We start from the raw sequence: 15,735 nt of genomic DNA on the forward strand, positions 1-15,735 counted from the left end.
AGGCAGCAGATATGACACATTTTAAGGAACTGCGATATAATAGGAAACTGTTGCATCTTAAGCAACACGCTCAGGAAGGTAGCCTGTTTGCATGAATAGCCTAATTGAAAATCAATTGAACAAAAATGCCATTTGACAATTTTTGAAAGGAGATGATGGAATATCAAACCATGGTTTTAACTGAGTGGACGAAAGTTATTGGAAATTAGGTCCCATATCCATTTGGCCAGCTTAATAGCCATAATAGCGTCTTCGAACCCTAACCTTGACCAGCTAGAAGAGAACGATATCGATTTAGATTGGATGTGGCAGCGAGATAATACAAGTGTAAACTGTAGGTAAATGCACTCTGAATGGAAAAAGAAATTGAAAAAGATAAACTGCTTCTTTAACATTACGTGAACCAAGCTCGAAATATGGTAAAACATAAAATGAGCTTCCCTGTAGATGGAATTTACTAAATAAATAAGCTACCATTAGCAACGTCCTGTTTCAGGGGAAAATGCCGAAAGGCGGTCGGCCAACTACGTTGCAGATTTTTATCAGTATTTTTGGTCAGGACCAAACTAATGTTGCAAAATACAAATTGATATTACTTTGTTTCACAGCTTTCTAAATGAGTGGTTAATCTCATGATGTTCTTGAATCAGAATAATAGTGGTAACAGGTACATCTGTCAGCTAAGCACAAATGTTCTGCATGTATCTGTGAAGTGCACTGCATTAACTGTGCTGAGAGTGATATCATATTCCTTGTTGATATTAGTACAAAACCTGATCAAGTGTTCTCCACAAGGTCTCAGCTTCATCTAAAAAAAACAAATCTCTCTTCTCTCTTTTCAGCTATGGAGGGACTCATCTAAGGAGGATCCAACATAATTAGGTTATTTTAGCATTTTTCTATTTTCTTCTTTTAGTTTCATTTCAAATCTTCTCGGGTGAGCTTTTTCCCTGTCCCCCTGTTCTCCACCACACTATGGCTGAGAAGGTTGGACCAGGAGGGCCCAAGCCCATCGCCCCACGGATCAGCCCTTCCCTCCCCCCAGAGCCTATCGACATCATCCGCACCAAAGCCCACTCGCGAAGGGTCCGTATCAACGTGGGAGGGTTGAACCACGAGGTGCTGTGGCGGACCCTGGACCGCCTCCCCAGAACACGCCTGGGCAAGCTCCGGGACTGCAACACCCACGAGTCCCTGATGGAAGTGTGCGACGACTACAGCCTGAACGAGAACGAGTACTTCTTCGACCGCCACCCTGGAGCCTTCACCTCCATCCTCAACTTCTACCGCACGGGCAAGCTGCACATGATGGAGGAGATGTGCGCGTTGTCGTTCGGCCAGGAGCTGGACTACTGGGGCATCGACGAGATCTACCTGGAGTCGTGCTGCCAGGCGCGCTACCACCAGAAGAAGGAGCAGATGAACGAGGAGCTGAGGAGAGAAGCAGAGACGCTGAGGGAGAGGGAGGGAGAGACGGAGTTTGATAACACCTGCTGCCCAGACAAGAGGAAGAAACTGTGGGATCTCCTGGAAAAACCCGGCTCCTCCGTGGCTGCAAAGGTAAGTGGGAGGCGAGATGTGCGACAAACCAAAAAAAGACAAGTCTGTATTTTCTGTCAGCAGTGTTTCATCCTTACACTAACAGCACCCCCCCCCCCCCCCCCCCCCCGTCTCTGTTTCCATGAACAGCAGACCCATGTGAAAACATTAGACTTGTTCTATTCATGACAAAACAAAAACACAAGATGGTAGTGGTTGTGTGAAGGCTGAATGGATCGATAATATATTCACATCAGGTATTTTTAAGGCATTCTTTCAGTTTTTCATTCCTCTCCCAGGCAGCAGTGGTAAAAGTTGAGTTAGATACAGCAGACAACATGGGTCTCTGTGGGATTGTTGGCTCTAGCAGTGGGAAAAAAGAGGGGAGAAGTAAAGAAGTACAGGTTGAAATGTCAGCTCTGATGTATATCTCAACAAGGAGCAGCAAGCATATTGGGTGCAGTGGACTCAGAGAGTAGACATAGATAAATGAGAGAGGAGAGCTTTACGTAGAGGGGGAAGGTGTCGGAACTGACAAAAAGTTACAACCAGGGCAGTGAGGCAGTGTTCAGTACACCAGTTCCAGTGTTTGAATCTACTGTGTAGAGTTATGGAAGATGTTACGCAGGGGCAAGTCACGCTCTGACATTTGACAGGCTGTATCTCTACAACAGAACATGTCAGTCTGTGTCAGTGAGTGAAGGGTGAAGCTTCTGTCTTTGTCTGGAATCCTCCTCTTCTCTCTGACAGTCAATACACTGGCAAGAGATGGCAGACAGGTAGACCCAAGTCAGAAACATAGAAGAGAACCTTCTTCTAAACTCATACTGTTCTTTTCCATACAAGCGCTGGTCTTGTGTTCTCTGCGGGGCTTTAAGCATTGTTAGTGATGTGAGTGATGTAGGCTTCATCATCACAGGAACCTTTCAGTGTTTTCCCAACGCTTTGTTCCCCTCTCACAAGGTGACTCTGCTGGCTTTGGGTATCCCCCATGGGTTTGGTTATCGCCACGATGCAATAATACCACGGTAACCGTGGTAACCAGCTGGCCCACGTCGAGTTGGGTCTACAGCCTGGGTTCCTCTTGTTTGCCCCCTGCATCCCAGTGATCCATTAGGCAGGCTGGCTTTGGTGAAATCCAATCACGGGTAATTTACGGTGTCTTCCCAGTACTGCTTCCATCTCTGAACTTGGGCTCGTATTTCACGTCTGAGGGAGAGGGGTCATAAACACATTGTCCTGCTGGGAGACGGGGGACAGACGCAAGGCTTGCCCTCAACCAGGAAGGGAAGAATGACTTGTGCTATCTGAGGACAGTTGACGACCACTGCGTTCGAGGGGCATGGGAGCCACATCATTGTGGTCTGGTCACCCCATCCCCACCCCCCGTTCCCCCCCCCCCCCCCCCCAAAGCGACGTCATCTGTCTTGCGATGGAGGCTTTCCCATAGCTGGGACAGGTTGGGAATCACGTGCGATTTGATTTCAGCCCCCCGGAGCCTCTGGTCTTATTTATGACGCAGGCCTTTGGAGGGAAAACAGCAGAAAGATGGTAATGACACTGCCTGCACTATGCATCAAACTGGCACACAGGCTCACCGGAGCACAGGCTCACAGCACATAGACTGTCACTTCCACTGTGCTCCCTCTTCCTTCACTGTCTCAGTTATGCCTTGATAAGCTCTGCACGGTCAGACAGCATTTTCTAAATGAAATGGTAATTTGCTTCTTGCGAGGATCCACCTTAGCTCAGGGAAAGCATTCACATCCAACCAGAGAAGATGTATTTCACATGAATCAGATAAGGATACGTGTCAGCCAGGTCTTCCTTTAAGGACACCTCCTCTGGCATTTGGAGAGTCATTTAATATGCCATGATGCCGGTGATATTTACCGTGATTTAAATCAGCAATTGATCTCCTGTCCAGAGGTGTTTGAATGTTGCTGACCTGTTCATTATACGGTTGAGGGAAGCCTATGCAACTTCACAGGGAAATCCCTTCGAAAATCAAATTACATTGACATTCTGTTGAGTGCTCCTGAAGGGGATCTTGAACGTGACTCTAATGGCCAACGTTGAGGCCTGTGATCATATCCAGGGTTAAGGGCTCAACTGAGAACACTTCTAGAAAGGAACTGTTCTCCAGGCATGCAGGCAGGCGGTGTGTTGTCGGGGAAACTTCTACCAGTACGGACACTGACCCGAGTTCAAGAGAATGTCACTACTCGTCGCTTACACACCCCAGTGCTTTCTACTTTATGATGTAATCCCAACCTTTTTTCAAATTCATCACAAACTCTGTCTTTCTTTCTCTTTCTTTCTTCCTCTGTCTTCTCTCTCTCTCTCTCTCTCTCTCTCTCTCTCTCTCTCTCTCTCTCTCTCTCTCTCTCTCTCTCTCTCTCTCTCTCTCTCTCTCTCTCTCTCTCTCTCTCTCTCTCTCTCTCTCTCTCTCTCTCTCTCTCTCTCTCTCTCTCTCTCTCTCTCTCTCCTCTCTCTCTCTCTCTCTCTCTCTCTCTCTCTCTCTCTCTCTCTCTCTCTCTCTCTCTCTCTCTCTCTCTCTCTCTCTCTCTCTCTCTCTCTCTCTCTCTCTATCTGTCTCTCTCTCTCTCTCTGTCTCTCTCACTTTCTTTCGTTCTCTCTCCCTTTCCTCCTCTCTGTTCCCACTGTGGTGTTAGGTTGCTCAGAGGGATTGTGGATATCATATCCCTTTGCATACTTATTTGCGCCAACTCTCACCACGTACACAAAGGTTTAGTATGTGAGGTCCGATATTTACAGCCAATGAAGCTAGTATTACAAGCATCAACAATATCAATAACAACTCAGAAAGTGTGTAGGGATAGTATCGGACAGAAACAAGGACTGGAATAAGAATAGATCAAAACAAGTTGAGGGGTTGCAATTAACATATGGATGAAGAAAGGGATAGAGAGGGGTCCTGGACAGGGTGCCTATCCGTAAAATATGAAGAGAAAAGAGAGAGGGAGACAGAAGGATTGAGAGACAGCACATTTTAGTGATGCCTCAGCATGCCCTGGTCTTTGCAAACCTATCTGTTGAATAATGAATGTCATGGTCAAAAGAGGAAGGATATTCTCTAATGCAGGGTCCCCACTGAGCTTCAGTATGGTACTCAGCTGTAGTGCTGCCTCACTGTTTATGGAGGGAGACAGAGGCAGAGGCAGAGAGAGAGAGAGAGAGAGAGAGAGAGAGAGAGAGAGAGAGAGAGAGAGAGAGAGAGAGAGAGAGAGAGAGAGAGAGAGAGAGAGAGAGATAATGAGAGAGGGGTTAGGATTGGGGCTTGCTGTTCTACCTGGTGAGAGAGAGCAGTACACAGACCTATAAATAGTCTCTCTTGTGATATAGCATCAATCTGAGGTATGTTCAGAAGGTGCAATGCTGTCTGACATAGGTGAACTTATGAGTAGGAGGTGCATGTCCTTACAAGCCTTGTGTCCTGAGTCTCTCAGACACAAGAACAAACAAAAACTAATCTCAGTACTTCAGACTGAAAATACAAACATAAATAGTGTATTTTTACGTCAGCGTAGTCCAAACAACAAAAGTCTCCTCTTCACAGATGTCATAAAAAAAAAAAAAACTGGCAGCTTTACAGTGAAATCTAATCGAGCTTTATGTTGTGAAATTGCAAAGGCACTGGACTTGTATTAAGTGAGTTGGTTGGCTCAAGGGTTAAAGGGATATTGCTGAACAGCTGGGAAGCGTCTCCCTCCAGAAAATTAAAACCTGCCCCTCGCGGCGGGATCTGTCTGAGACTCCAATAGCTTAACCACAGCTTGGACAACACAATATCATGTCCAGCTAAATGATACAAGACAAACGGCTACATCATCATCTAAATCTCAGATGCTTGCCTTGGGTTCTTACAAGGTGTCCTCTGCAGGATGTCTCTTGTCTGCTGTTCCATACGTATCCGTGCCAACCGGGATTGCAGAAATGAACCTTGAGACCCATGTTGCCCCAGACAGGGAGCAATGCACCAGCGCTCTCAGGATGAGTCATGCCAGTGGCTGTAAACATGACACATGCACTTCAACAGCAAGCAACGTCCTACATTTATGGGATTGTTTTCAGCGGTTGGACCTTGTCCACTTCATTTAATATCATAGATACACCTCTTTTAGCATCCAGCACACTGCAGACATCACACACTTGTTTAAAGCTATTAATTCGAGGATTTATTGATGAACCTGTGATTGTGTTACTGTGTAATAGCCTGTTGGTTTATGCATACGTGTCTATCTGACCTGAACGATAGGATTATTTGTCTGAGAAGAGAATTTTTTTTGATGAGACACCGTTTTTAGTGTTTATTTATGTGTGCTTTTGGAAAATGAATGATGTTCGAAAAACGGGCCGTAAATATCCTGGCATCACCTTGTACCCACCCATTGGTGATTTAGTGGGAGGCTCAGAATGAACCTACCTGAGTTAGGACCATGTTTCCCACGTTGTAAATTCATATTATGACTCGCAGCATCGATACTTACCTAGTGCTCTGGTGGATCGTCTGTAACAGCAATTTATTTGAGAAAGTTTACACACTGTACAAAAGCCATGGCGAGCATGTTAGAGTTGGAATTCTCAGAAGTTGTGTTATTCATCAAGAAGTTTCAGTTTATTGGTCTCTTTTCTCATTTGGACCCCTACGAACCCATCTGAGCAATTCAGAAGCTTTCAGAGAGATCAATGGCTCTCCTCCCAGACATTTCAAGTAGCGTTTTCTTTTCTCCACACATGAGCAATGTCCAGATCTGTATTTGGTCTTAATGTGGATCCGAACCATTACTCTCCTCTTTATCTAATAAGCTGCTCTAAGTGGGTATGCCAAGGCTTGGGCACAGCCACAGTCACTGCTGCTATTTTGCCCTCCCACGCTTCAGGCCTAGAGAAGGGAAGCAGTCAAAGTCTGTGGGCTCCTGATAGATGATCGTGTCTGGTGTAGCAGTGTCTGTGCACTACAACAAGCATCACAGGGTCTCTCCTGCACACACTGTCTTGTAATATCTAATCAGTCTGAATACATGAATGTTTGAACAATTGGATGGATGTGTCATCTTCAGGACTGTATGCTGACTGTTTTTTTTTTACATGTCTGGATGGCGTAAAAGGCTCTCATTGTGTTGATGGGTGAGTGTGCTTGTGTGTGGTCCTGTATTAGAGAGAGAGAGAGAGAGAGAAAGGGCTTCAGTCAGCAAGTCAATGCCTCTCTCTCTCTCTCTCTCTCTCTCTCTCTCTCTCTCTCTCTCTCTCTCTCTCTCTCTCTCTCTCTCTCTCTCTCTCTCTCTCTCTATTTAAGTCTGCCCCATGAAGCAGGTGTACCCGACTTTCATTACTATCCTTTCATCTCTGCATGAAATGTGGTCCGTCCTTAGAAGGACGATCGATAGGCATCGGCATTTTTGAGAGAAGCCTTTCAGCTTGTTGCACAAATGGATTCTTAGCTACTTCACTTTTGCTTATGTCATGAAAGCCCTGGCTGTCTGTACCACTCTGGCCAGGATATTTTATTTTTTCCTGAACGGGGATTTGACTGTGTTTGTGGTTCTGTTATCATGTATTACTAGTCTTTTTTTCTGAGATGTATTCTTTCCTAAACCCATGCTCTCCCACAAACTCCCAAAAACGTGGTAAAAAACCCCCCCAGGTCTCATTCAACCGCTTTTATAATAATTGTTAGGAAGTTTACGAATGAGACAAACCCTATATACCCCACAAAAGCCTAGGCCTCCCTGTATATTAGATCTAGTGCCTTAGTGTCTTTATCCGGTATTACACCAGGCCAGCTAGTCATTTAGGTAGAGTACAGCTCTCTCCTCCTTCAGGTCCTGGCTTGCGTAACCCTTTCCACCGGGCCACCTAATCAGCACAGCCTTGCATTTAGGCAGCAGCTCCCAAATCCTCTTTAACCCTGCATTGATAATCAGATAAGAGAGAACCTGCTAGATTATGAGTGCCATGAGTTCTTACAGCCTTGCACTGGCCTCACTGGAGCTTCTGTCAGCTGGATGTTCCCTACCAGCAGGAGACACCCTCCCTCCCTCCCTCCCTCCCTCCCTCCCTCCCTCCCTCCCTCCCTCCCTCCCTCCCTCCCTCCCTCCCTCCCTCCCTCCCTCCCTCCCTCCCTCCCTCCCTCCCTCCCTCCCTCCCTCCCTCCCTCCCTCCCTCCCTCCCTCCCTCCCTCCCTCCCTCCCTCCCTCCCTCCCTCCCTCCCTCCCTCCCTCCCTCCCTCCCTCCCCCTCTCCCTCTCCCTCTCCCACCCTCCCACCCTCCCACCCTCCTCTCCCCTGACGCTGGCCATATCTTTATCACAGCGGATGGGATTATTTATTTAAAGTTAGACCTGGTCCTTGTTGTGGTTATGTGTCCCTCACTATCAGGCCAGTTATATGACAGGCATCATGGAAACATTAGGGGGATGCAGATTATAGGTTTATCTATATTGTTAGTGCACTTCCTGGTCACGCTGTCAGCATTACGCTGTGGTCCGCGAGTGAATATTGTATTGTCGGCACTTTACTTCAAATGACTTTCAGAGAGATTTAGTTTTGGAAATGACCAACTTTTAAGACCTCATATAATTTTCATAGAGTCTTTTGTTGTGATGAGCAGAGCAGGGGTGGAGAGTCTGGACAGGAATAGAAATACAAATGACTACACTGTTTAATCAGCTGAAACCTTTTTTAATGTACAGTAGATGAAAATTGCGCTATGAATGGTGGAGGTTAGATTATCCCCTGGGCTTAAGGCTGAATAGATCTCATTTGCGGTTTAAAGCACAGGTAGCTCAGGGTCACTTCTCCATGGAGCCGGAGTTAGGACAGGCAGACACTATTGATCACACTAAGGTGATGTCTCATAGCATCACCCCAGGGTCACGTTCCCATCGTCAGGCAAGACAAAGTTCTGGAAGGCAACACATTAGAGAACTGTTTGAGCGGATGACCCTGAGAAATTGACCTTTCAGAAAAAAGAAAAAAAATGCCTCTTGCGCGTTTCTGGTTAATTCTCAAATACCCATTGAACTGTGGGTTTGGAAAATGGAAGGCTGGGAAGCCTTTTACTCTCTCCTCCCTGTCTCCTCTAACTCTCTCCTCCCTGTCTCCTCTAACTCTCTCCTCTCTCCTCCCTGTCTCCTCTAACTCTCTCCTCTCTCCTCCCTGTCTCCTCTAACTCTCTCCTCTCTCCTCCCTGTCTCTTTGCCACGCTCAGTTCTATTCTGCTTCTCCATCTCCCATGGAGCCTTGCATGCCTAGGAGGTCCAGCCCGAGTGCAGCTCCATGGCCCTGATGTCCCGACACTACTGGCCAGGCCTGGGGATATGTGGTGCTGGACCTCACACAGTCTGACGCAGGGGTAGTAGACATTGCAGGCGGGAATCACAAGGCGTGGCTAATGCTGATTTGGTTATCCTCGCCATTTAGGGGACTCAGAGGGGTTTTGACAGGAGAGGGAGTTGATGGGTGGAGAGGAGGAGGAGGAGGCCTGAATGAGTTTGAGCCGTGACAGAGCTGCAACAAGATGGAATTTGAGGCACACTTTCCTTAAGCCGTTTCGAATGATTGCAAATAATGCATTTGGAATGATTTCAAATCCAACAGTGTGCCAAAAACTTCTGCAAAAATACAGTTTTGGGGGATTTTATATAACACAAGCATTGCCTCCGCTCCCTCCTCTCTTCCCTCATCCTAGCCATCCTCTGTTACGAAGAGAGGGGAAGGGAAGGGGTGTGGGTGGGTGGTAGAGAGTCATCATTCTTAACACTGTGAACACCAGGTCTCCATTACATGCTTCACTAAACCCCCCTCACACACACACTATCCCAGCAGACATGCACACACACTCACACACTCTATTTCATTCTCTCTGTCTCTCTCTCACTAGCTTACTCCCTCACTCCGACAAACAAGCACACATTTATACTCTCTCTCTCTCTCTCTCTCTCTCTCTCACACTCTCTCTCTCTCTCTCTCTCTCTCTCTCTCTCTCTCTCTCTCTCTCTCTCTCTCTCTCTCTCTCTCTCTCTTTGTCCTTCTATCTTTGTCTCACATACTTTCAATCACACTCAAATCCCCTCTCTATCTTACCCTGCCTTCACGCACGCACACACTCACATACAAACACACACATATACACAGCTTTCTATCTGACAGCCTTCAATGACTGCTGACCCAGGAAGGTTTTCCTAGGCTGCCACAACACTGTTATAGTCACACTCTGCATCTCTCCATCTTCTTCTTTTTCTTTGTATGTGTATACCTCTCTCAACTTTGCCATTCCCCTTTTCACTCTACATCACCCACCCTATCTATGACTTTGCATTCATCTGAATCTCCCTTTATCATTCCTTTTTCATCTTTCCTCTCCTTGGACCCCCCCCCCTGCTCTTTTTATTCTCATGTCTTCAGTTGCTCGAGGTAAAGGATTAAATTGACGTTGTACATCTCCCAGCCTGTGACACAGGAAGTGTATGGGCACTGTTTGGCAGCTATATTTGGCTCACGGTCAATCATGTTTGTGATTCAGCTCCACGCCGCTGCTGTGCTCCTTCAGGTGCACCAACTCTCTTCCTCCATTAACACTTCCTGAAAGAGGCGGCGCAGGCCACGGAGTTTGCAGCTCAAAGTTCAACAAGACATGGTGGCCCGAGAGAGTCACATTAACGACGTGAAAACACAGACACATTGACAAATAGTCTCCTAGAAAATCCATACGTGTTTATACCAACAATGAAAAAAACTGGTCATTTTTCTTCTCCATGGACCGATTTGGTGCAAGTCAGTCTTGAGGAGGTCAGGAGCCGGGGGTGGAAAACAAATAAGAAATCAAGTTCATTTATCTCGTTTCCGCGGAAATGCCGTGTTTGCATAGTTTCCATGGAGATGGTGTTGTACCATGATGACTTATCTTACCCAGTGCTATTCATCTCCAGGCAGGCTGTGAGAGCGAGACCAGCTGGTTCCTCACCCCCACCGTCAGCCCTGATGCAAATGGAGAGAGAAACACACTTGAACCTTCTCCTAACAGTGATGCAGCCTTCTCTGTCGTCTCTCGTGCGGCTCTGCGCCAAGGGAACGGAGAGTGATTAGGGACGGTGTCTTCGGCGTCCTGCGTCCTTCCCGGGCGTTCCGTTTGTGTTGAGAACGCTGAGATACTCTCACATTGGAGTCGTCGAGTCTTGCCCTCAGCGGACGAAGCACTACTTGACACTGTGACGGGGGCAGTGTACATTTACATTTAGTCATTTAGCAGACGCTCTTATCTAGAGTGACTTACAGTAAGTACGGGGACATTCCCCCCTGAGGCAAGTAAGGTGAAGGGCCGGCCAGGGAATCGAACCGGCAACCTTCTGATTACCAGCCCAATTCCCTAACCGCTCAGCCACCTGACTCCCCGTGTGTGCCTTTTTGCGGAGTGTGCTCCGTGGAGACGCGAGTGAAAAGGAAGTCATGACCGTCCTCAGAAGAGAGGGTTTTCTTCACAGCACACATGGCCGCTTGAACGAGGCCAGGGTGGAGGACTGGATTGGGAAGCGCAGGGGCGGGGCGGCGAAGGTCTGGCATTCTCTTTTACAAAGCAACCACGTTTTCATATTTCATTACATTTTGATGGTCCCTGTGATTGGATGAAAATGAGGCCGATTTAGCTCAAAATGAGGATATGGGTTTTATAATCACGGCTTCGTAATCACAGCTGAGAGGAACCTGCAGGGAGGTGCTGTGGATGACTCACAGGAACAGCGCAGAGCACATGCATGCACACACAAACACACACACATACATGCAAACACTTCTTGCCACTGGTTTCCGGTGACCTCTGCAGCCAACACACCTGGTGTCTTTGAAAGAGAAAAAGAGTGATCAGATCACCCACTATTATCCCCACACAGCCCCCCACCCCCCAGTCCCCCACGCCCGCAGCCCCCCAGCCCCCCACCACCCCAGCCCCCCGACCCCCCACGCCCCTATCCCCCCAGCCCCCGACCCCCCACCCCCCAGCCCCCCGACCCCCCACGCCCCCAGCCCCCCAACCCCCCATTCCCCGACCCCCCACCCCCCCAGCCCCCCCCAACCCCCCAACCCCCCAACCCCCCACCCCCGCAGCCCCCCAACCTTTGAGTGCTTTCCTCCACAGAACAGTAACCAAAGTCAAGAGCGCAGGCCTGGCCTAGGGCTCCGGTGTGAGGGGAGGAGGTTAATTAACATGAGACACTAAAGGATCCCAGGGGAAATTTAAGAGGAGAGAGACAGATAACACCGCAGTGGACATGAGCAGTCTGTAGTCTAGTTAGCAGTAGTTTTAGCTAGAGGGTGACAATAACATGCCTGCAGTACATATGGGTCCTCTCTATCCATTCCTGCCTCCTTCTATCTTTGGCCTCCCTCCCTCGTTTTTATCACCTTTTTTCCACCTTGTGAACTTCTCCCCCTCTCCTGCTGCTCCCTCTCTCATCTGTCATCTCTTCTCTTTCCCTCTCCGTCTCTCTCTACATGCTGTGAGCTTCACCAGGGGTTGGGCTGCCAGCTGTTTGCCGTCCCTGCGTGCCCCAGGAAATGACACAGGACATCATTGTCTCTCCTTCACACTCTGTGCAGCGTGAGTCTCACTCGGGCTGCGTGAATGAGTGAATGAGTGACTGAGTGACTGAGTGACTGTAAAGACTCCACGTTTACAAAGCAGAGAACAGTTTCTTCCCTTGTTTCCCCTTTGACTTGATTTTTAAAGGTGAAGGAACGACAGACTTGTGTTCCAGCTGATTTTGACCGCAGCACACATTATTCTGATAATCAGCCCTGAGTCTCCATAGTAGACCCCTGAGTCCACTCTGCAGGGCTGCCATGATCCTCCCAATCCTCTAGGGTGACTGGGGAGGTATTGGCTGGGCCTCCAGGCTCCTCACTGTGTCTGTAATCAGCTTAGTTAGGCTGTGTGGGAGGCAGGAGACAAGGGCCCGGTCATGGATGGGTTGAGCAGGGACAAACACGGGGGTGCAGACCATGTGACCTGTGTCAAGGCCGGAGCACTGGACTGCTCCACTGGTCGTCCACTCGCTCGCCTGAACAGGGATGGGATTAGCGTCTGTCTCACTTCACAGTTCAGACGTGTTGTCTCTCAGAAGGAGGTGGCAGGGTGACAGAGGAAAGGGGAACGAGCCCATGCGAGGGTAACTTCCAGGTGGACTCAGTACCTGCCTAATGGCTGTTGAAACAGAGTGAACACCAAACCCTTCTCCTACTCTCCTCTGTTCTTCTTTCCAGTTCACGTCCTCTTTCACAGACAGGCAGCCTACGCCCCTGACTGATAATTTATTTTCTCTTTTCTTCTCAAGACTGTTAGCTAAGGAACACCCTCCGTCCCTCATCAGTCAGTCAGGGGAGATCACAGGGGATTGGGCCATTTGGATGTCGACATTTGGAGGGAGTGCTTGGTCAAGATCGATGGGTGACTCTCAGATATCGACTGCTGTGGTAAAAAGCACACCTGTCTCCTTGTGATTGACTGGAGGCAGGGGAGAGCAGGTCCACTGCAGCAAACACAGGTGCATCACAGAGGGAACCTGGAGGTGTCTAACCTCTCACTCCAGCCTGAGGACTCTGCTTCTCTCCTTACTCTCCATTTCTCACCCTGACACTATTTATCTTCTCCGATTTTCCCTCGCCGTTCTTGATGACCTGATGCCGTTTCTCTCTGCCTTTCCTTTCTGCTCTTGTTCTGGCTTGTGCATTCTTTCTTCTCTTGGCCTGCCTCCCTCCCTGCTCGTGTGCCCACGCTCTGGTCTCCTCTCTCTTCATCTCTCTTCCTCTCTCTTCCTCTCTCTTCCTCTCTCTTCCTCTCTCTTCCTCTCTCTTCCTCTCTCTCCTCTCTCTTCCTCTCTCTCCTCTCTCTTCCTCTCTCTTCCTCTCTCCTCCTCTCTCTCCTCTCTCTTCCTCTCTCTCCTCTCTCTTCCTCTCTCTCCTCTCTCTTCCTCTCTCTTCCTCTCTCTCCTCTCTCTTCCTCTCTCTCCTCTCTCTTCCTCTCTCTCCTCTCTCTTCCTCTCTCTTCCTCTCTCTCTCCTCTCTCTTCCTCTCTGTTTCCAAAACCTCTCTGCCTCTCCAGCCGACAAGCGTAATGAACATTTATGGGCTTTTCCATCAAACGTTTCACTTAATTTGCCATGTGCTCTACCATAAGGTGCAGCCCAGAACCACTGGCAGCCTTTCCCAACACCCCCCCCCCCCCCCTCAGCCCACCCATGTCCCCTCTGGGGCCTGATGTACTGGTATTAGCCATTGTTGTTGGCGCTGTTCCTGGTAAAGATTTTCTAAGTGTACCTGTCTCACCATAAATCTCCTCTAAGTAGCATGACAGTATCTAAAGGCCAATGTGGTCATCCACTTCAGTGCCAGTCTAATAAATAGTATTGAGAACTAAATAACACAACTTCTGCTGATGGATGACTGACATGAAGGTAGCGCTGCATGGTCTTCATCACGTTAGAGGGCCTTGAACTTCTGGCCCTCCTAAGTTGTCTGAATGGACAACCTGTAAAGAGGGTGCTAGTAACTTAATCACACTAAAGCTCCTTTTACGCTGCATTAATGTGGCTGTAAAGTCATCTTAAACTGCATATACGCCCAGCATTAAAAACAAGCTTAGTGCCCACTTAAAGCCTGACCCACAGCACATGTGCTTGGCATCCAACCACTCCACCAGACGTGGACTGAACGTCTTTACGTAGCGTTGAGTGGAACCTGTAAGAACCCCAATATAATCACTGGGGAGAAATCCCCCCCCCCCCCCCCCTTAAAATCTTAGAGGTTTTGTTCTTCGGACATACCAGTGAGATTAGACCCCCTGATTTAAACCTATACATTCCGAATGAGCAGAAGCTAATGCGGATTATGTTCACGGATATTAACGCGGGTGATTCATCCCCTCGGTACAGACCATGTTATGACTTCAATATGTATTTATTCCTCTTTCTTCGCATGGAAGGCTTGATGAGCCGCTAGCTCTTAATCTGTCTGAAAACAGCCTGGTCGACCTGGATTTGGGGAAGTGAGGCATATGAAGAGATGACCATGTTTTAATGACTAGGTATGCGAGAGTGTCTGTTTGTGTGTATGAGCGTCTGTGTGTGGTCTCTCATGTCACACTTTCATCTCTAGAAATGCTCTTTAAAAGACTCTTTTTGTTGGGAATTTACAGAAATAAAGGCAGTATAGTTGCTGGAACGTTATCGCGAAGGACAGAGATGAAAGATGAATAAGAGGATGGGGGTTTTCCATTCCTTTCACACTAACTCTCTTTGCTTATAACAGTGCTATCTACTTAACTTTTAAGTTGGCAGACCTATTCTAATGACTGTCTGTTCAGGAATGCACTGATTGTTTTGGAGTTCACATTGCAAGTTACTGTATGTTACTTGCCAACAAAGTAGAGATTTCAAGATGAGAATTACAACGTCCTGTCATTTCTCTGTTTGTTAAGTCAGACATATTCAGAAGTTTAGTTCAAGGAACTAAACTTTAGTGTTCGTTCTATGAGTTTGTATTTCTATTATTTGTATATTTTTATATATAATTTTCATATTATGTTTGATGGAACAGAATAGAAACGAACCAGACTTGCTTTGTCCCAATAGATTTGGATCTTAGTGTGATATCTATTGCACCAAGATAGGTAGGTTTTTGAAGGAAGAGATTATTAGACAATCTTCTATAAATTCCTGTAATCTTAATTTTGTGTCCCAAGTACAGTACCCCCTCAAATCCAAGCCTCCTGTCAGTCCTTCTGCCCCGCCACAACCAGACTGATGTTGTGTTGTAATCCGCTCTGACGTAACCAAGTCTCAGTAACAGAAACAACCCGTTGGATCCCATAACGTCAGCACCACCCTTGCCTCGTCTGCCCCCTCCCTGTTGTCATGGCAGCGATAACGTGATCGTCAACGGCGACAATCTTTAATTAGTTATCGGGGCTCTCCATGTATCTGATTAGTTCTTAAGTGGGCCAGAGGCTGCCTAATTAGATAGCCCTGGATTTGGCCTAGTGTGGAGGCAGAGGGGGGAGACTTAGAGGGAGAGGGTTACAGGACTAACTGTATTACACTGGGGTTCAATGGTTAATCCGGAGCAATTGCCTTCCCTGGAAATGACAGGGGGAGTAGAGAGCAGACAGAGAGGAGGCCGACGG

The 15,735-nt window shown here is 47.8% G+C and overlaps 1 protein-coding gene across 2 annotated transcripts in view; it reads left to right on the plus strand.

The window, feature by feature from the left end:
- Positions 1-975: 975 nt before the first annotated feature.
- The window catches only part of kcnb2b (potassium voltage-gated channel subfamily B member 2b), a 70,167-nt gene continuing 55,407 nt past the window's right edge, over positions 976-15,735 (plus strand). For both annotated transcript variants that reach the window (XM_084703219.1, XM_084703220.1), the window contains exon 1: positions 976-1,560. In XM_084703219.1, coding sequence (XP_084559345.1) covers positions 976-1,560 — 585 coding nt within the window. The remainder of the gene's footprint in view (positions 1,561-15,735) is intronic.

The sequence above is a fragment of the Hypomesus nipponensis genome, chromosome 8, assembly GCF_054491055.1.
Source record: "Hypomesus nipponensis isolate SF chromosome 8, ASM5449105v1, whole genome shotgun sequence".
Classification (NCBI taxonomy): domain Eukaryota; kingdom Metazoa; phylum Chordata; class Actinopteri; order Osmeriformes; family Osmeridae; genus Hypomesus; species Hypomesus nipponensis.